Raw genomic sequence first — 22325 nt, 5'->3', positions numbered from 1 at the left:
AGCTATCAGAATTAGAATAAATGCTAGAGAAGCTCAAGTGGAAGAGGAGATGCCAAGGGAAGGAGCTGGATTTGCTGTGGGTTTTGGTTCTCAGATCTAAACACCAGGAAGAATGGGGAATCCTCCTTCTTTTTGCTGTCATTTTTTTCTTTTCATGCTTTTAAATTAATAAATGACAAAAAGATTAAATTAATAATGACAAAACATTAAATTACTAATGATGAAAATAGTTGTAATACTCAATATTTTAAAAATCTGTTGATCACAAATTTTAAAAAGTCTGGACAAATGAGGAGTAATGGAGACCTCACAATCTAACCATTGAAAAAGAACGGGTGAAGGAATATGAGAACCTATGAACATTATGAATTAGAGTCAGTACTGATAACATGTATGCTACAGTAATAAGGCATTAAGGTTCTAATCCTGAACCTTCTTGCACACCGTAGACTGTTGCACTTGCACTAATTAAGGTTCTAATACTACAAAACACTGATACATATATTTAACTTTATGCATGTGAGAAGTCCCATTGAAGCTGGAGTTTGCTGAATTGAAGCCTATTTTACTATCCCGCTCACAATTTTTTTTCAGTTATGAAGAATCAAGGAGATAAATAAAGATTGGAGAGAAGTAAATGTGGTACTAATCTTCAGATAAGGAAAGAAAATGATCCTGGCAATTACCAACAAGTATCCCTAGTAAAATAATGAAGAGAAGAAAATTACAAACCAATAGAAAGATAATAACTATTATTAATAACAGACTAGGGACCAAATGGCTAGGCAGCAATTCTGCAGAAAAGAACCTAGTGGTTACAGTGGACAAGAAGCTGGATATGAGTCAACAGTGTGCCCTTGTTGCCAAGAAGGCTAACAGCATTTTGGGCTGTATGAGTAGGGGCATTACCAGCAGATCAAGGGACGTGATCATTCCCCTCTATTCGACATTGGTGAGGCCTCAACTGGAGTAGTGTGTCCACTTTTGGGCCCCACATTACAAGAAGGATGTGGAAAAATTGGAAAGAGTCAAGTGGAGGGCAACAAAAATTATTAGGGGGCTGGAGCGCATGACTTACGAGGAGAGGCTGAGGGAACTGGGATTGTTTAGTCTGCAGAAGAGAAGAATGAGGGGGGATTTGATAGCTGCTTTTCAACCATCTGAATGGGGGTTCCAAAGAGAATGGATCGAGACTTTTCTCAGTGGTACCAGATGACAGAACAAGAAGTAATGGTCTCAAGTTGCAGTGGGGGAGGTTTAGGTTGGATATTAGGAAAAACTTTTTCACTAGGAGGGTACTGAAGCACTGGCCCTGAATATTCCACAGCCAAGCAGTTAGGGCACCCTGCTGGGAGATGAAAGACCTAGATTCAAATCTCTGTTCCACATCATGCATGGGGAGAAATGAACTAGGTCACCTAGATCCCAGGGGAGTGCACTAACCACTGGGCTAGCAGTTACAAGGGCACCACTGCTGTTTTGCACAAGGCCAGATCTGGTAGGTGTGCTCAGTGCATGCCTTCCATTTTGGACTCCACAAGCAAGATAGGTGAGGTAACGACTAGTTTGAGAATCCCACTGGGGCTTAGGTGCTTGAGTATCAAGATTTAGGCAGCTATGTGCATGGCCAGCAGCAGAAATGTAAGTGCCTAGGGGACCTTTCCAGCAGAAATGTACGCACTTATGGACTTTGGGCACCTATGGGGTTAGATGCTTGTTGAATGCGGAGATGGGTTCTGAGGATCTAAATTTTGGATGTAGATGGCTAAAGTGGCATTAGGCACCTAAATCCCTTGGTGGGATCCCATAGCCCTCGATGACACCACAGTGATTTCCAGCCCCATGGCAGCACGGCTGTAGGAGACATGTACAGCCATGGCCTGGCCTCTTTCTTCTATTGGTCAATCTGCCTTCCCTGAGAGATGTTGCTGAGAGAAGCCTGGGTAAAAGAGTGATGACTGTTCTGTAGATAGTCTCCAAGGTTTCCAAATGGATGACACCATGAAGAACACTCTGCTCCTGCCAAATCAATAGGGTACTGTCAGTGTAATGCTCAAAGAAGGGCTTCCACAGTCTAGGGTCCAAAAGCAGGTGCCCTGGATGCACTGCTCCCGATTCCCACATGCTTGCTCCATGTAGCAAAGGGGAGTGTATAACCCAACAGCTGTGTGCCACCTCAACCTACTGTGATGTACCAGGTGCACAAGGAAAGCAGGTACAAATAAATGTTAAAAGAAGGACCCTGGGTTTAGAAAATATCTTTAAATTCAGGATAAATGAAATGTGGGAAATGTATGCCACATGGGGGATAAAGCGTTCTTCCCCTGAGAGAGGTGCACAGCACAGATTTGGGGTTCAAAGATCATGCTAGTTGAATGGTAGGGTCCTATGGCATGAGCCAAACACCACATGGGCTGGGGCTTACAGAGGTTGGGCTGCCTGCTCCTTCTAATAGACATTTCTGGTGTTTTTCTGTCAGGGGCTATCCAGACAGGGAGTTCTAAGGAATCAGTTTGAAAAATAACAATTAGTATTTAAGAAATACTCGCAGACATGTCAACATCTCTGTGACAGCAAATGACCTAGAACTTAGCCAATGGCAGCTGTCATTGTCAGGAAATAAGTATAGTTATGATGGAGGGGAAACTCAGTTTGCATAGAAATAAAGAGGAAAAACAGGCAGGTAAATTTCCAGGTGTATTTCAAAATTAGAGAATTGGAAGGATAGCTTAAAAGTTCTGCTTAAAATTAACTTAGTTTGTTTGCATTGTAGGGCCCAGGCATTGTAAATGACAAGAGATAATCTGCATTTCTCTCACACACACATACACACATCCCCACACACCCAGGTCTTCTCCCTTTCCTCATACACATTAATGATTTAGGTATTCCATCTTCTAGGCAAAGGCCAAGAATGTCAAGTATGAGAGAAGAGGACCAGAGAAGCGCTGGTTCTCAGGCAAAGACCTAGGGCAGATGCACAGTTTCTACCTTTAGCCACAACGGCTGGACTCCTTCCTCTTACAAAATAAACAAATATACATCTAACATAAGGGGTTTTTAACCTTGAAAAATAGTTACTATTAATTATATTAACTATTATCATATTATCACACTTTCTACATAACAAAAGAACTATGTTAAACCCCAGTTACAGCCTGTCATTTGTGGGCCAGACCAGTTCCTGAGCAAGGTTAGAGGTGGTTCACCCACAGTGTTAGGAACTCATCAGTGATGTCATTGACTTTAATGGAAGCAATATTGGCGCCAAAGCACTAAACACATTGTATGTATACAAACTGTGTGTAGAATTAACCATGTTCTAACCCAATAACACAAAGTAGCAATCAGTGGCGTAGGTGGACCTTAGCGGTTAGGGTTAACTTGAGGTCATCAACAATTTACAAACAGTGTGTTGAATAACCAGTTACAACTCCCTTGTCCACTAACATAGTTGAAACAATCTTGCATGAAGTAAACTATACTTTTGACCTAATTCTACAAACTTTGGCAGACCAAAGCTGTACTTGGCTTGGGGACATTGTTCAAACATGTTTGTCTCCATGGCAAGACTAAGCCCTATTTTAACAGTGACAGGGGTCTGCCATATTGTAATTAATTCTCCCAGCAGAGCTGTTTCTTCTAGACCATAGGTTCTCAACCACTTAGAGAACACAACCCAGGACAATTTTTAAGGAATCACAACTGCCTTCCCTTTCCTTTCGACTAGATAGCAAAGTGGTCCCCAAACTACCTGCTGACCTTGTAACACAGGTAAGGAAAAGGTAGTGAACAACTGACTTAGACAAACCCAAAAAAACCTTTGATTGTCTATGTAATTAGTACATGTAACCACAGTATGCTTCCTTGCTTTTAGTGTTGAGAGGAACTTGTCAGAAAGGATGAAAAACATAAACATATTTTAGTATTTTTTATTCAGGTGTTCTTTCCTCTTGTTGTTACTTTGTTAGGATGGTGCTTAGCTATTTCTCTTTACTGCGATGGATGCTAAGTTACTACAATGATGTCCTGTGGTATAAGAACTACAGCAAAATGGAATTTGCAGAGGTAACTTAGAGTTTCCCCAGCTCTTCTAGGGGAAGCTGTTTCAATTAAAGCCCCTGAGCTTGCAGCTGAGTTTGTCATAAATCCAACAGAATGCTATGGAGATTTTGGATCTGCTCTTTCTCATCCAAAATAAAGTGGAACATTGAGTTAAAAGTAGGTAGCTACCTCCTAAAGCCTATCTATCCCTTGCTGTCTGTTAATATAACGTGTGTATGTGCAAGAGATCCTGGAGATGCTTTAAACCATTTCTTTTCCAGGCTTGACATCAAAATCCTTTCCTGATTAAAGGCTAAGAGAGTTAGGGGTAAAATACACAGACAGGAGTCACTTCATTTCACGATGTTCTGAGGTTCGGGCGATTCGAATTGTAAGCTACATAAATTCACCATAACTAGGCCAGATGTTCAGAGACCTGTCCTTCCGGGAACCGCTAATTCTTCTGGAAAAGGAAGCAGCTGCCTTGAAAAACTCTCCTTTTCATGTGTCATTGAGACAGGGAAGATAAATGATTAACTATGTATAGTGAGTATTGACAAGCCAAGGAAATATGGTTCTCACCGCTGATATTTTCACTTAACCTACCTCCCCCTCTCCTTCTCCCGCCCCCCTGCCCCCCTAAGGAAAGCGCAGAGATATTCAGGTTACACTGACCTTGTTAAAGAATTGGGCTGAAGGCTGCGGGGCAGTTTTATACCACAAACCCTACATCAATAATGTGTCACATGGAGGAGAGTCTAGCGGGGACTAAACTGGGCGCTCCAGCTTTCCGGGGGCTTTCTGTAGAGATCTGGCTCCTCTGCGGGAAGGGTCCGTGTCCCCCCAAAACGAGGGGGGGATGGGCTATTGCAAAGGGAAGAACTGACCAGATCATCATCGCCCGCTCCTGGTAACCAACATGCTTCTTGCTCAAGAGAGCAAAACTCTTGCTAAGGAAAGATGCCCTAATCTGTGCAATGGAGGCGAGAGCCAAAGCCCACTGGCATCAGTGGGAGCCCTTCTATTGATGGCAGTAGCTTGTGGCCCATCGGGCCAACCCTGCAAATATACAGGTTGCCTTATGGGGGGTGGGGGGAGGATAATTGCTAGGAAATAGCGGTTGAGTTTCTGGCCTGCGTTAACTGATGGGTTTTGTGCACCAAGAGCTGGCTCTCTCCAGGGCTGGTCCCAAATAAAGCCCAGCGTTCCCCGAGTTGAGAACCAGACCTACACACAGCACTTGCCGCCCCCCTTCAGAGGGCTGGTAACCGCGAATGTAAGGGGACCAGCCGTACCGGTGGGCCTTTGGGGAGGATATGGGGCTAGGCAGCTCCCCGCCCACACACACACACACACGCTGGGTCTTAGGAGCCGTACGATCCGCAGCCCCCCAGCCCTCTGCATCCCACCCCGGGGAGAGCTGCATTGCAGCCTGGATCAGAGCCGCAGGAGGGGCGCCCCGAAGCGCGATCAGCTGGGCTCGCTGGGCCGAGGGCACAGCAGTGTGTGTGTACCCAGAGCGGGGATCGATGTGTAGCAACGCTCCAGCCCAGCCGGCGGGCGCGCTCTCCCTGGAGCCAGCAACTGGGAAGTGGCAGAGTTTGCAGCGAGAGAAAGTTACTTTATTAGCAGCGCACTAATCAGGCATGCCACTTCCGCTACCTAGGGCGGGCTGGGTTGCTGGAGATTTCGCTCCCAAGAGCCGAGTACAAAGAAAAGGAGGCCTCGTGGCACCTTAGCCTCTAAGGTGCCACGAGGCCTCCTTTTCTTTTTGCGGATGCAGACTAACAGGGCTGCTACTCTGGAAAGAGCCAAGTAGAGCTACCGGTTAAAGCGTGTAGAGGAGGGACATTTGCTTTGACCAGAGTGAGAGTAGCTACTAGCCGGCTAAACCAGCCCCGAACGAAGAGGCTTCATGGGCAATCCAATTCTCCACCCGTTGTAGACATTTCCATGAGCCTTTTCTTTTACACCCTGCAAAGGGCAAACCCTTGTGTGGAACTCGGAGTGGGGGAAGGGGTGGCTCAGGCTACACAAGGGGGATTACATTTCATTGTCTCCGATTACCGCGGATAGAACTGTGAGTGCGAATAAAATATATACCCTGTCCTGGGTGCACCGAGCTGAAGTGGATATTGCTATGAAAGCAGCAGTCGAGGAGGTTAATCTTGGCTGGTTGGAGTTAAAAAAGGCAAATATTTCCGTTTGTGCCCTCCTGCCTTTCTCAGCATTGGTTGTCAATCCAGAAGCTTGTTATCCTTACAAGGCATCAGTTTGTTTGGCTGATCTCAGCAAGGTTTTCTTCTCCAAGTAGAACTATAATTGCTATAATTCTACTGTATCATTTGGATCATTGCAGTAGTGTTGTTTTCTCTCTCTCTTTCTCTCCCCCTAACACTGCAATAACGCGCGCCAGTGTTAAATTAGCAGGTTGAAGGGGGGAAAAAGACCGTAAATGAATGAAAGTTTGTTAAAAAAATAAATAAAACAACCAAATGACTTGGCAAAGGCAAGCTCGCATCGCCGCGGATCCTCGCGCGCAGTCAGGGCTCGTTGTCTCCCCTGCCATTGGCCGGCAGGCTCCAAGTGAAGTTTATCTCCATTGTTTAAATACATGTTTGGAAGAGGTTGAGCTGAATGTGGGGGGACCCGGGCAGAGAGGGGCTGCCTGAGCCCCTTCCGACCATTTTTCACGATACATAAAGTAAAGCATCTCAAATGAAAGTGTTTCAGATTCATGCGGAGCCAGGTACTCCAGATCGCTCCAGTTTGGAGATTTAGAACCAATGCCTTCTTGCCCGTTTCTTGCAAGTGTCAGTAAAACATCAACAACAAAAATGCACCGTAAACTTAACCTTCCCCGTGTAAGGAAAACGGTTTCTTAGACGCTCATGTGAACATCCAGTCCAATGGTGTAGACAGCCCAAATTTGTGCAACAACCAACAGATTTTTTGACAGCTTTATAGTCTCATGCAGGTTGCAGTATTACATTTGTCATTTTCATTTTAGTTATTGATCGTGATAGCCGATAAAGCCGATTTATTTATTTATTATTATTATTATTATTATTATTATTATTTATTTTGCCAGCTAACAGGGTACCTATCAGACGAGCAATCAGGGAGAACAAGCCAGAAGTGTTCTATACCTATGCACTTAAAGTGTAATTTATTTGCTTAATATTAAAGAGAGAGGATAAATGAACATGTTAACCGAAATTAGAAAAAATAAAAGCAGGAGTTCTCTTTTCCTCGTTTATGCAGCCCACTAATTCTTCTTTTATTATGACCGTTCAACATATTATTGTTTTTATAATACAATAAATGTGCAAAAGTAGCCTTCATTAAAAAAAAACAACACAACTAACCAGTAAAATCCGGTCAGTCAGTAACTAAGTTGCTTTCAGGCGCTCTGTCTGTTATCTGTGCATGTAATCCCTGATTTCTAGATTTGTTTTTTATTACAATTATTACTGACATGGCGTTCAAGAATACCAATAACTAAGAAAGGATAAAAAAGCTTTTTGAAGTTGTGGCATTGAATCGTGACAATGATCGTTCGAGGGTGTATGTGACAATGTGTCTGGTGTCAGGATCTCCTCTCTCCCGAGTTAAAAAGACTTTCCTTCCAAATCGCGTTCTCACTCCAGACACGGAGCGAGGATTAGAAAAATAAAAACTGGCAGGCAAAGCAAACAGGAATGCTCCTTCCGTGCAGCAGAAGGAGGAAATCTAGCTTGTCAGAGACATTTCATAAAGGGGGTCAGAAACTGGTTGATGTTATTTTAGTCACACGTATTTATCATTAAAATGTAGCTTTGTGTAAAAATGATGTGCTCGCATGTTCATTGATTGTGTAGAAACGAACACCCAGCCCCGCCTATGTATTTTTAAAAGGCGTAAAATAAGAGGAAATAAATGCCATGTGGAGCCCTTATGTACCCGACAGCTCTTGGGAATAATGTCTGACTTGATGGTTACTTTGTACATGAATGGGAATCTATGTATAAAGTCAGACATTATTTCCAAGGCCGGTTATTATATATATATAGAGAGAGAGAGAATATACACACTTCTTATTTACAATTCTCTCTGTTTAAAGAAGCTCAAGTGAAGGATCCCGCATGAAAACTCTGTCTTGAGGACTGTGGATGTGTATGATTAATAGGAAAAATGGAGCTGTCTCCCACCCAGCTCTCGAATAAGCGCCTCATCTAAGTGTGCGAATGCATTATTTTAGGGTGACAAAGAAAACAAAAGCGAGATGCCTCCGACGTGTCTCGTGCGTTAGTAGGATGGGAACAGTAAATGCACATTTTAGCAGGAGACGAACTGATCATTAAAACATGCCAATTAAAATCGAACCCCAACTGTATAAACAGTGACCTTAAAATTCTGCTGGGGATGTAAATGCGATCGCTCGGTCAATGAGCAGGAAAAGAAAATCCCAGGCGCCTTTCAGCAGCCAAGATGTGTTTAAAGTGCCTGAGAAACTGTGCGCGTCAACCCAGAGGAGGGAAGGGAAAGGTAAGTGAGGAGCGAACGAAACCTTCTGGGTTTGAAAGTCCGGCACCTTCCCCGGGGATCTGGCCGTTCAGTTACCAACACTTCATGCAGCTCAAATTGTGTGTTAAATACTTCTGCCAAGGCAGCCCCGGAATGTCGATCACCCATTAGCATTTGAAAGCGTTATCCAGATGTTTATTACAGTAAAAATCCCAATTATGAATCCTTGTAATTTTAAATACGGACTGTAAGCGATTCAAGTAAGTTCCTTTGTAAAACGCTTTTCTTTTGACACATCCAATGAGGGAGAGCGGGCAGGCAGAAAACCAGACATGGATTTCTTTCTTCTGCACCCCCTCTTCCCCGGCCCTTGGCTTCTCCTCTTTGATTTTCGCTTGGCCCTAGACTGCACTGCAGACATCAGCAAGGAAACGGTGAGTTTGCTGGATACAGCTTTATCTCACCGGTGTTTTAGAATCACCGCTGTAGGTATCAGCTCTATTGTCAGACCCGTTTGGTAGATTTTAAACGGCCGCCCTTCCACAATGATCTCAATGTCGTGGGACATTGCTGGGTTTCCAGTGTAAAGGGAGATAAGGGACACTTCAGACCTTCTGTTTCCAAGCTGAAGATCCAGATGGAAAGTCAGTCGCAAATATGTTGATCCAGAGCTCGATTCTTATTCTCCCATTTCCTTCCAATGAAATTGCTGGTTTACCTCAGGTCAACCTTGGCATATGAAGGATTCGTCCTCCAGGGCATCGACTCCCCCCCTCCCCCCCGCGCAGAATATAACTTTTATAAACAATTTTAAATCTAGCCATTAAAGAGAAATCGGCTGTCGAGATGAAAGTCTTGTGTCTCCTGACACTGGCTTTTTATGTGTCTTTTCCCATCACCCAAGCCGTGTTGCCATCTACATACCTCCTTTTCTGCTGTTAAACCGCTGTTCAAGCGTAACTAGCAATGGATAGGTAACAGATCTGCAACAAGTGCGAGCTCATCCGTATTAGCCCCGCGAAAGTACCTTGAAAGCATTATTTTATTTCCAAACGACTACTCAAAACGTGCACTGACATTTGAAACCATTCCATATCCCAGTAAAGAAGAAAATGCCAACTGGAGATGTTCTGAACTGTTTTGAAAGCAATAACTGAACCTCGCATCCTGGTTGTTTAATAACCCGTACCCCTCTTTCCCTACCCCTACCCAGTAATTTAGAATTGTGGGAAACAATATATTTGACAGACACTCCCTTTCCCGGACGTGAGAGGTGGGGGGGGGGGTCAGTAGTGGAAGTAGCTGCAGAGAGATGGAGCAATAGGAGGACAGGGAGCTAGGGGTTTGGACTAGTTTGCTGAGTGAGGCGGGGTGGAAGTGAACGCTGCTCCGAGGGACGCGCCGAGGAACTTTTCCGCGCTGGTGCTGATCCCCGAGTGATCCAAACCGGGCTTTGCTCCGAGCTGGAAGCCTGAAGCGGCCCTGCCCCTGGCGAGAGCCAATCAGAGGGCGGCTCCCAGCACGTGGAGGAGAGGGACTCAAGAGCAAAGCAATTGCAGCTCACTACACTTGTTACTAGTGTCCTGAGCAGGAAGAGGGGCGAGTGGAGCCGCTGGTGGGGGGATTAAAAAACACTCCAGCCCAAGCAAAAACAACAACAACCAAAAAAACAAAAAGCCAACAACCGAGCCCCACACACACGCAGCCAGCCAGCCAGCCCGCCGGCCGAGCGAGGCAGCTCCTTACCGAGGGGAAAGCCAAAGCCATGAGCAATCAATACCAAGAAGAGAGCTGCTCTGAGAGGCCTGAATGTAAAAGTAAATCTCCAACTTTACTCTCCTCCTACTGCATAGACAGCATCCTGGGCAGGAGGAGCCCCTGTAAAATGAGATTGCTAGGAGCTGCTCAGAGCCTGCCTTCTCTGTCTAACCGGACAGAACAGGACAAGGCCGTGCAAGGTAAGCAACAAACGGCGGGTTGCAAGCAAAATCAGCTGGGGGAAAAGAAAAGTAAAAGTGCAGCTGGGAGGGAAGGGAAGGGAAGGGAAGGGGTGGGGAGGGCAGGGGGGAGACCCAAAGAAGACGCTCTATAGGCCTGTTAACCGCAAAGCCATTCAGAGCTCTAACCCCTGCTGGATCGCTCCCAATCTCGCTCGCTCGTTTTCGATCGCTCTGGCTCACACCGTGAGCATTTAGTTTGGTCATAAAAGTAATATATTTGTAGCGATCGGCTTATGTAAGCGAGAGGTCAGGAATAGCAGTTGCTGTTGGGATTAGCTCACCCCACCCCCTTCCAGCGTGTGGACAGGGGCTCTCTGAGCGGCGGAGACCCTGTAATTCTGGGGCGCTGAGGGTGTTCCGCAGTGGGGGAGCATTGCCATTGACTTGGGCGGATTTGGTTACCGCGATCGCATCTTCAGTTCAGATTATTCTTATTTATTATTAATTTGATTTTACTAAAGTTTAGTCCAGACTAAACTCTTCGCATTGCATGATACTGGGCTGGAACTGCTGGGAAACTGCGGCTTCCTTTTGCGCTGTTCTTAGCCTGACAAGTTCATCGTTCTTGCTGGGGATTTACCCTTTATGTCAGAAGTGAACACTATTAGATTCGTACCCTAGCTAAGCCGGATTCAATATTTTTCTGTAGTTTTATTAATTGAGACTCAGTATCGTTAAAGAAAAGCTGGAGGGGTGGGGATGGAAATCCTGCGTATTTGTTGTGTAAAACATTTCTCTGATCTCCTGTATGAAGTTCATGCTTGCTCTTGAGCGAGAAGGGGAATTAATAATTCGCCACCAAATCACATTTCCCATCTCTTTTCGTTTAGGGCTGTTTCGTCCCGCTCAAGGGCGGTTTAACCTCTGGGGAGATCATTCACAGCAGCGGGTTTTTCTTTCTCCTTGCCAGATAAACTTGCGATTTAGAATAATAGGCTTGTTTGAAACGGAAAATATCCAGTGAACACCGTTAGGGCAAAGGAAGCGAGACGAGCTAGAGCATCTCGGCCTTTGGGTGTGCCCCCCCCCTCGCCCCCCCGATTCCCCAGGGCTATTTCAGACTCTGATGGTAGCACGAAGTCTTTGGGTTAAAAGGGAAAAATGTGTTCTGCAGAGCGGGGGGAATAACCGGGGCGGGGAAAGGTTTGTTGAGCCCGCGCTACGGCCGGCAGGGATGAGCGATGGTCGCTTTATGCCACCAGCTCGGACCGGCTGCCCGCTGCAGGAGAGAAGCAGGCGGCTACACTGGGATGGACCGCTGGCAACTTTCCAGCCGGAGTCTGGAAGGGTGGGGAGCCGAAGGGGCCAGCGGGGTTTGAAGCTGACCATGGTGGGGGTCTCCTGCCGGCTGGGGACGGGGCTGGGGTCCCCGTGAGCCCCCCACTCACTCACCCACCCACCCACCCGGCTGGTGCCTTGCCCTGCCTTGCTGCCGCGGCTGCCCTGACCCGGTCTCTCTCTCTCTCTCTCTCTGTCTGTGCCCCGGCGGGCTGTGTGTGTCTGTCTCCCGGCAGGATCCCCCAAGGGGAGCCCCCCGTTCGAGCCCGCCGAGCTGCACCTGCCGCCCAAGCTGCGCCGCCTGTACGGGCCCGGAGGGGGCCGGCTGCTGCCGGGGGCGGCCGGGCCGCGGGGGGAGCGGGCGGAGGGGGCCGCCGCCCCGTCCTGGGACACGCTGAAGATCAGCCAGGCGCCCCAGGTCAGCATCAGCCGCAGCAAGTCGTACCGGGAGAACGCGCCCTTCGCGCCCCCGCCGCCCGCCCTGGACGAGCTGGGGCGCCCCGAGGAGAGGCCGGGCCCGGCGGCCGCGGGGGGCCCCGAGGAGGAGGACGAGGACGAGGAGGACGAGGAGCTGCTGGAGGAGGAGGAGGACGAGGACGAGGAGCTGGAGGAGGAGGACGAGGAGGAGCTGCTGGGGGAGGCCGGCGGGGGGCTCCTGAAGGAGCCCAGGCGCGGCGCTGCCCCCGCCGCGGGGCCCGAGGGTGGGGAGCTGTCCCCCAAGGAGGAGCTGCTGCTGCACCCGGAGGACGCCGAGGGCAAGGACGGCGAGGACAGCGTGTGCCTGTCGGCGGGCAGCGACTCCGAGGAGGGGCTGCTCAAGAGGAAGCAGCGGCGCTACCGCACCACCTTCACCAGCTACCAGCTGGAGGAGCTGGAGAGGGCCTTCCAGAAAACCCACTACCCAGACGTCTTCACCAGGTACCGGCTGAGGGGGCGTCGCGGATCGCAGCCTGCCCGGCTGGGCACAGGGCCCTTCCCACCCCGCAGCTGCGCTGTGCCCGGAGGCAGTTCCCGGGGCTGGCTGGCTGAGTGGAGAAGGCGCCTTGGCGTTTCTCTCTCACACACGTCCCTGAGTTTCTCTGCTGGCCACAATCCCCAGGAGTTTCCTCTCCGTCTCACCCGGGCCTTTCCTGAATCCCCCTCGGATCAGCTGGGAAGAGAGTTCTCCCCCCGCTTTAGTCAGCTGTAGACGCAGTCTCTACTGCAGAAATAGCTGCTCTGTTAGCGGGAGAAGGAGGGGGGCGGCCACAGGAAAGGAGAGAAACTTCTGCCATTAGTTTGTCTTCACTGCAGAGCCAGTTGGCCAAGGGCAGGTAGTATCTGTCCAGCTCCTCCCTAAACCAAATAGTGTCCTATTTTTATCCCATGCCTTGATCCGTCTTCAGATCCACCAGCAAGCTAGCTGAGTATCCATTACGCTTTTCCCAGTGCAAGCTGGAACCCTGCCCTGTCCAGGGAAGTCCTGTAAAAAAAGATCAAAGTATTCCAGCTTTGGGTTCTTAGAATATTTAGCTAGATAATAGCTCCGCTAAAATACTGCGTGTAACGTGTTTAACCTCTGCGTATGGATATGTGCAGAGAGATACAAACTTAGATCGGAGTCAGAGAGGGGTGGGGGTGATATTCTCCTACACACAGTAGGGTCTAAAGAAAAGGAGTACTTGTGGCACCTTAGCGACTAAGTCCCCCTTTTCTTTTTGCGAATACTGAAACCTGATAGTAGGGTCTGTTGGTGTTGTATACACTTCATCTACAGCTCATTTACTGTCCTTGCCCAGAAACACAGAGAAAAATTTTCGAATGGGAATTAGGTGTATCTTGTGTTCGTTTACAGTTCTGACGGGCTCTTTCCCATTCTCCTCCTTTTCACACACACCCGTCCAGTCTCCTTAGCCCAGAAACTCGTTTGATTTACACCGCCTGCTTTTTTTTTTCTTCCCCTGAATTTTGAAGCCAGATCTCGAGGAGACCCTGTCAAAAGGGGAGAGAAAAAAATAAGGAGAGAGTAACCTCTAGAGAATGTTAAAACCACGGTCAGACCCCCAATTTCATAGCTCGCCGTTGTCACTAAAAGAAGGAAAGTCAACCCTCTTTTTGAACAAAAAGCAAAAACAAAAAAACAGTGCGGCGTGGAAACGCTTAAATGGGGATTTAACTGTGGGACCCGGAGTGCACTTATGCTCTGCTGCCTCTAACATTTCTGCAGCCTCCAGACGGCAACGAAACTCTTTCCCCAGAAGACACAATTGCTAACACCTTTAACAGCCCAAGGCCTTCCGCGCCGTTTTGCGCTGCCTGAATACTGCAGAGCTGCGCTCCAGGACGGGTAGTTTAGCTACAAGCTCCTGGAGGGAAACGGGAAAAATCCAACAGGCCTTTTTTTGTTGTTGTCGCTTCTGCGATTCCTGAGCCTTTTCTCTGGCTGGACATTTAAACAGAAAGCTGTCAGCCGGCTCGGAGACTTGAGTTAAAATGGCAAGCGCTTGTTGTGTGGCGAAAGGGAAGGCGGCTCGTGTTTGGCTTCCCTCGGGCTCGAGGCTTTGAAAGTTGCAGGTGAGGCTGAGGGGGTCTGAAAGAAAACAGCCTCTTTGCAGCCCGGGGTCCCTTGGCCAGCCCAGCTCTTTCTTTTTAGCGGGGGGAGAGCCAATTATGCTCCGCGCTCTCATATTTTAGGTAAACAGATTACGAGCAGTTTTAATGGTTTCCGATTTGCCTTCATTATTGCAATAATAACTGCAATGAAGGGGTAGGGTTTCAGCTAAATTGCCCCCCCCCCGCCCCCCAGCGCGCGCTGTGTAGAGTTTGCGGTGGGCATTGGAAACACCAAGCGTTTCCTGGGTTGGAAACGAATGAGTTTTTAAGGCACACACTGTGACGGGCGAAGGTCTTTGCGCATGGTCTGACCCGGGGGCGACTTCGCCCCCTTTGCCCTCTAGCATCTCCTGCTCGCTTGCGGAGGGGAAACGTGCAAGAAGCCCTTCCCCTACGATTGCTCCACAGGCCGCGGGGCTGGCAAGCAGGCGGGGTGTGAGCACCGGGAGCCAACCTGCGCTGACTTCAGCCCCGGCGGAGTTTTGCGGGGCAGACCGTGGCTCCGGGGGTTAGGCTAGGGCTGCCCCCGGATACTCCCCTGGCAGGGCTCTGGGGGCCGTGGCCTGCCGGTGGTGGGTGCGCTGTGTTTGCGCTCAGACCAGGCACACGGCAGGGGGCTCGATCCTGCTCCCATTCGTGTCCCCCGGAGCTCGGCCATTGACTCGAGACCCCCCTCCCCGGCCGGGCTCTGGGGACGGGGCAGAGCTGCCCTGCGCCCCCGAGGGGAGTCTCACGGCGCGGTGTCTCTGTGTGCTTGTTTCCCTCCCAGGGAGGAGCTGGCCATGCGGCTGGATCTGACCGAAGCCCGAGTGCAGGTGAGTCCGGGCGAGAGCTGGGGCGGGTGCGCGGTCTCCCCACCCCGCAGGGAGCCGGTGGATGCCCGCGGGGCCCTGGCCAGCCAAGCCGAGCAGCACCCGCTGGGACAGGGCTCAGCCCTGCGCGGGTGGGTTGGAAACCATCCCTGGTGCCTTTGCCTCTCCTGCGGGGTGTTCTCCAGAGGCACGCTGGGGTGGGGAGGCCGTGGGGGGCTGGCCCCTGGGGACAGTGTGGTGGGCAGGGGAGAGACCGGAGGAAACGAATCGCCCCTCCTCCCACCAAACCCCCAACCGACCCCAGGAAATCAGCCGGCGAAACCCAGTTGGATTAAAATCGCCCGGCCACGCGGGGTTTTGGTTGTTAGACAAACCCGCTCTGCTCCAAGCAGGTATTTGGCCGTGATTAAATCTCCAATCGGGCTTCATAAAAGCCCACTTAGTGCTAGAACAAACAGGGCCATTTGAAGGCGAAATGTTGTTTGATTTCCTCTCCGCCTGCACAAGGGGCTGGCTAATGCTATTTGATTTCCCATTTTTGATAGCAATAAGCCCGCATTGATCTAATAGTGAGTGAGTGCAATGCTATTAAAGGTGTTTGCAGCCCCATACCAGAGTGCATTTCCTAACCCAAGTCTCATAACCAAAGAGACGATAAACATTGGGATGCCCTGATTGCCAACAGAAAACAGATGTCTCTGGGTCTGAAGCTGAGCAAATCACTTTACAGTTAAAATCAGGCGCTGATAAAGCATAATAAATTCCATATGGCTCATTTAATACACAACAGCTTCTTGCATTAGAGGGGCTAATGATGAGATTTGTCCCCTCCTTTCTGTTGACACATTTCTCCATTGTCAAACAGAGATGTGACAGCAAATCAGTATTTTCAGCTCAGGGGAACAAGTCGTGGGAAAGTTAAATAACTTTTAAAAAGAAAGACACCCCCTTTCTCTCTTCTCCTATTCACTGGAGGAGATGTAATTAAGGGAATATGAATTATGAGAGTCCCTTCGTTTACCTTTTGGGTGTACTCAGACTTATTAATTCAATAATGGGGAATTGCAGCGGGGACAGCTTGCTAATTGAGTTTTAGTTGGGAGAGACGATCCGGTTGTAGAAGATTTTGGCTTCCTTTAAGAACATTATGTCTCTTCATACGTACGTCTCCACATAGCATAGTTGCTTTTATTCGTTTAGCTGCAGTAGAGATGGGGGTTCATAATGATCTGCCAAACGTGAGCTACATTTAAAGGTGAAAATTCAACCCCCACGGCTCCACAAAATTAACAGATTATGTCTCTTTCAAAGGCTCTCCTTTGATGTGTGATATTTATACTTTGCTATTAAGCAAACATTTTCCGTTAAAATGTGGTGTTTTATTAATTTCTCCTGTTTCAAAGAACAAACAGGTTTTGATTAACGAATGTTTAGGGTGAGGTTGCAATTCCGTGGCTGGCTAACAAAGTCATGTAAACTAAATCCTAAGAGTACAGCTGGGACATGCATATTATTCCTTCAATAGCTTCCTGATTTTTTTTTAAATATTACATTTTACTTGCAGTCCCGATTTTGTATTGCTTTTAATCTTTAAAAAGCTGAATGAGCCTAAAATGATACCATTTGTAAATATTAACGTCAGTGAAAGATACCATGCAGATCTTAGTGTGGGTGTGTGTATGGATCACATCATAAAAATAATTTAGTTCTAGTGGGAATTAATTTTTAGAACATTTGACTACAGCAATAATGTTTCAGTTAAAATGTCCATAAAAGAAAGCATTATTGTATGCTGCCAAAACCACCACCATGCTGTCAAGTATTTAAATTAAAACGTTTTACTCTCCACTCAAACCAGTAGGATTCCTCTGGAAAATGGATACATGTTAGCTGAAAAAGAAACTTCCGAATATTATACTGTGTGTTAAATGTTACGTACATTCAGAGTATTCAGTACACACGTGTGTGCTTATTTATACCTGTGAAACGTAAATCCGGAGACGAGATATTATTTATATAGTATATAGCATAAGCAACCAGACTAAGGATAAAAGGCTTAACGGGTCAGCGCCACCCTAGCCTCATACTTTCCTCCAAAGAGGCAATCACTTTACCAGCAGGGTAAATATATAAACCAGGAGAAGATGATAAAAACGCTTTCATGAAAGGTAACCATGCACGCCCACTTCAGGGCTTGTTTAATCCTGTCTTAATGTGCGAGTTATTTGACCAACCCAGGCCATTTATTACTCCATGTAATAACAACAAAGCATCTCTCTCTCTCCCCCCCCCAACCCCTCCAAATGTTACCTGGAACAACTGCCATTTGTAGTCTAAAATCCTATCCAGTTCTGACCTCCTGCCTGCTGAGGGTTTGGGGTAGAAATGCTCGAGACCTATCCGGAAAATTTACCATGTCTGCTGGGCAAAACATTTGGAGAGGAGGCCAGAAATATGTAAACTATTAAAACCAATTTTCTTTTGGCTTTCAGGTATGGTTCCAGAACCGTAGGGCTAAATGGCGGAAGAGGGAAAAGGCTGGGGCTCAGACACACACCCCAGGTTTGCCTTTCCCTGGTCCCCTGTCAGCAACTCACCCACTCAGTCCATACCTTGATGCTAGTCCTTTCCCTCCTCATCACCCAGCTCTAGACTCCGCCTGGACTGCTGCTGCAGCAGCTGCTGCCGCCGCCTTCCCTAGTCTACCTCCTCCGCCTGGTTCTGCAACTTTGCCACCAAGTGGGACTCCGCTAGGCCTCAGCACTTTCCTGGGCGCAGCTGTATTCCGGCATCCAGCCTTCATCAGCCCTGCATTTGGCAGGTAACACGTTCAACGGTTTCCATTTGCCAAAGCGGTGTATACACAGTACAGGGGGGTGGAGGTTTGGGGCGGGGGGGGGGGAGTGCGTGCCATGGAACATGGCTTTCCGGAGCCACGACCGCCTACTGCAATCCAGCTTGTGTTCAATTAACGCACTTCTCTTGCCTGGATTAGTTAGGCACCTCTTAGTTGAATTTACACTACAGATTATTCGGGGTGGTGGGGGAGGGAGGGGAAGGGAAAGGGGAAAAAAAGGACAAGTGAGGGGAAGTGGCAGACTTCCAAGCACTTGACGTCTGCATGCTACAACCTGACTCATTAATGTGCAGTGCTCCGAGTCTCAGGTGGAGCTTAATGTTAATAGAACTGTCTTGAAAGAGTAACAAGAAAGTTTTCGAAGAGTTGCTCTGGTGTGAGGGTTGGTGGCAGTGAGTCAAGAAGGAAAGGCAACTTCTCACCCTGAAGCTGGTATCCCACAAGTGACTTGGCGCCGATGATGCTTCCCCGGTAGAGCCGGGTGAATAATTTGTAGCGTGTAATTTGATTAATTTTACCTCTTTTGCTGTTCACAAATTGCCCTCGAGCAGCCTATCGTTTTCTTGAACGTATTAGTTATTTAAAACCATTCACAGAATTATAACGACTCTGGGTTGGTAGATCTCTGGCAAGCAGTTCATTGTGGATTATTTGATGTTCGAAATTCGAGCTGTGTTGGTTAGTGTTGATTGGACGCACAGGTCACATGTTACGCTTCGGTTCCCTGACTAGATGAGGGTAACTCTTAGAATCAGATTGTCACCAGGAATATTCACGTCTACTAATTCAAAATCTGCTCTCTGGGAATATTCTCTTATATCTGGTAGACAGACATTCACGGTTTCCACAAACATTCCTGTCCCAGCGCATCACTCGCTAGAGTATTTGTAGCAAGGGGACACAATACAGGTGAAGCATTAAATAATTAGTAGGACTCGTCGTAAAAATTGTTTTGGAGTATTTGCTCGGCTCTGTTTCTCAGTGTGTTTTATACCTAAATCTACCAGTCGTGTAAGACACTGAAATAAAAGAAACGATTCACGTATATTATAGCTTACTTTATTTAAATGAAAACCAAATGATGAACTAAAAAGTCTGTAGTTAATCACACAGACAGAGAAACAATGGAAGGATTTATTAAGTTGGAGAGAGCAGTGAAAATAAAACTGAATGTAACTGCAAGGATCTCTGTTTAGGAGAACAAAGAAATAATAGATTCATCCAACTGAGCAGCCACTTTAATCGTCGGGAAGAAAATTTTAAAAAAATCTAAGTCAAATTAGTTTCTTAGTCTAAACCAATACAATTAAACAGTTTATGCATCAAATTGTAGTCAGTGACTCAATTTACCTAATGGAACAAGTGATGTTACAGTGCTGTCACGCCCCCTGCCTAGAGCGATGACTTCACAGTTTATCACTTCTCTTGTACCATTAGTGCAGTCCTTCTACGGGTTGTTTTTTCTTTCTGACAACAAATTGAAAAGTGAATTGTAAAAGCTTACTAACTCGGCCTGGATAATGGGCTATACGATTAAAATAGGCATGACAGAGCAAATTCACATCCACCTTGAAATGTAGTATTTCACTATGTATTAGGTGATTTAAAACGGTTAAATTTAACAAGTTCACCACAACAGGGATTGCCTCCCACTAATCAAACCTATCATTGTTTTGATATATATAGTATTGCTAGATTTTACCAGTAGAATTCGAGGTTCTGAAGAACCTAAAAGCTTGTGTTCAACTGAGCAGTAATTGACCTTTTAAAGGGAATGCGTTCCATTCTTGCCAATCTTAATACTTAATATCTGCATCAAAGACTCAGAAAGAAAAAAAAAATCGCAGCAGCCAATATGGGAGCTTAGCATGCTAGGGCTTAGTATGTAGACCCTGATGCCTTCAAGGAACACAGTTCAGTTCCTAGCCGTGATGATGTCAATAATCACATCCTTGGTTAATGGAGAGTCTGTACATCTTGATGTGCCAGTCAAGGGGGTCACTTGCACTCTTCAGAGTGACTGCTCTGGTGAGAGAAGTAAGAAAAACTAGAGGGAAGGCATTTAAAAGATTGTGTCATTGAGCCTGGATGCTAGGTTGCTGGATAATAATTGGCATTCCACTGTGAGGAAATCAACAGGAATGCCACTTCCTGCTGGTATGGGCATCAGTGCTGAGGAACGGTTAAGACACTTTGGGCATCAGGACAGTAGAACCTTTAAAAGAGGAAGATGATTGTGGAAGGGGGAAGGGAAAGGCAGAAATCCACTGGGGGAAAAGAGAGGAATAGTATAATGGAAGAGTTTAATGTGTGCAGCGTTTCTATTTTAAATGATAGCTAAGGAGAAAACAATCCCCCAAAGCGTTTCATTTTGGAATTCCTCTCCCTATTAAGTGTAAATCACAGTATCAACTGCTCCTGACAGTGTGCTCTAGTGTGAGCTGCTGTCACCAGCAAATCTGAGAGAATTAGACTCGCTTTTTAAAAATCTTTTGACTGCCAGTGTTGAGATTTTTTTTCAACGTCTTTGTCTTTTCTACATTAGTGATAACACTTCGCTGCTTAGCTCTGACATGAACTCAGTGGAAGCGAACAGGGAAAGGGGAAAAAAGGAACAGATATGACAACGCTGGTCACCTTATTCTGACAGAACAGCAACAGACATCCTCACATAAGCTGCCTTGGTTTTGACCAAAATGTTTACTTTACTTGCAGGCTCTTTTCCACTATGGCTCCCCTGACTAGTGCTTCCACTGCTGCTGCCCTACTGAGACAGCCCACTCCTGCCGTGGAAAGTGCAGTGCAATCAAGTGGGCTATCAGATCCAGCAACAGCTGCAGCAGACAGACGGGCTTCTAGCATAGCAGCTCTGAGGCTGAAAGCAAAAGAACACGCAGCTCAGCTCACACAGCTCAATATTATCCCTGGAAACAGCACAGGGAAAGAGGTGTGCTAAAATAAATAAATAAATAAAGGTCACCTCAGCTAGCACGAATCAAGACCAAATGGAAAAAGAGGACCAGCGACTAAGACATTGGATAGGTTCTCGGGTTAGGAACTTGAAGAAAGCAAGCATCAGCACTCACATGAGTGAACCAACATTTACAAGCTCCTGAATAAGTAACTCCTTGGCTGGTACATTTTAAAACTGTACACTACATTAATTTCTTCATTGGTCATTAGACAAAAAGAGCTCCTAATAAGATATCATATTATATAGAATTAAAGTTACATCCCTTCCTCTCCCCCCCTCCCCCCTTTTCTGGACATCTGGCTAAATAAAATAAATAAATAAATTGCAATTTCCAAAAAATTACCTAAACCTCCCACACAGCTTCTTAAAATAACATCTTAGGCTATTAAGTCGGTCTATCAGGAGCACTGGAGAACTATTGTACATGTTATTGCAGCCAGCTGCATATTATTAACCAAGGACGCTGCCAGTGCAGAATGAAAGTGAATTTGATGCTGTAAGATAACCAGTGCACTTAAAGGAAAGGGGTATATCTTTTTCTTGTTATATTCTTTAACACTACACCAACCAAGGTTTTTTTTATCAAACCAAAGGGAAATACACTGCTAGAATATGGACTGTTTAAGTCACTAAACTGTGATTATTGATTCTGTACATACCATTGTTATAAAAAAGAACAGAGCTTTGTATATTTGAAATGTTATAAAACAATTGCACTCAGTGTAGTGTTGTAAAAGTTTGTCATTCTGTAGATTCTTACTGTGTTGTAGATATAATAGGGTTCCTAGACAAATATTTATGTACAACCCCTTTATTTAACTTATTAACTGTAGAGGTTTCCGAAACCCTAAAAAGGCAATGGTACAGTACTTTTGTGTAATGTCGTTATTGTTAACACTTTTCCTTGCTATTAGGTGGAGAAGTGCCACACACAGAAAATAAAATATATATATATAAATATATATATGTTTAACAAAAAGATTGTGAAGGCTACATTGAAGTATATGGCATTTAATAGCGTCATTGGAAATAACCATGGAAATAGCAGCGGTGTAACAAATATGGTCTATTATAACTGTCCAAAAGATTGTTACCCCCCCAAAACTGCTGTAGGAGGAAGCTGAGATTCCTGTCTTTAGTAGGGGCGGGTTTTTCTTGTTTTAAGTCAACAAAACAGGAATTTCTTTGAACAGATTGAACGTTGAATGCGTTTCTAAGACGCCTGCCCTAAAAATCCGAACAATTTGAAACTGGCTGAGAAG

General features: G+C 46.5%; 1 protein-coding gene across 1 annotated transcript; it reads left to right on the top strand.

Annotated features, from left to right (window-relative positions):
- Window positions 1-10136: 10136 nt before the first annotated feature.
- ARX (aristaless related homeobox) lies at window positions 10137-21992 on the top strand. Its single transcript, XM_073328125.2, has 5 exons — window positions 10137-10508; window positions 12065-12746; window positions 15190-15235; window positions 17725-18053; window positions 20805-21992. Exons 1-5 carry the CDS (start codon window positions 10316-10318, stop codon window positions 21043-21045), a joined length of 1491 nt encoding a protein of 496 aa, XP_073184226.1. The 5' UTR covers window positions 10137-10315; the 3' UTR covers window positions 21046-21992.
- Window positions 21993-22325: the final 333 nt, after the last annotated feature.

Source organism: Lepidochelys kempii, chromosome 1, assembly GCF_965140285.1.
Source record: "Lepidochelys kempii isolate rLepKem1 chromosome 1, rLepKem1.hap1, whole genome shotgun sequence".
Lineage (NCBI taxonomy): Eukaryota > Metazoa > Chordata > Testudines > Cheloniidae > Lepidochelys > Lepidochelys kempii.
The sequence above is the reverse complement of the archived record's forward strand: the minus strand, read 5'-3'. Positions and strand labels throughout refer to the sequence as shown.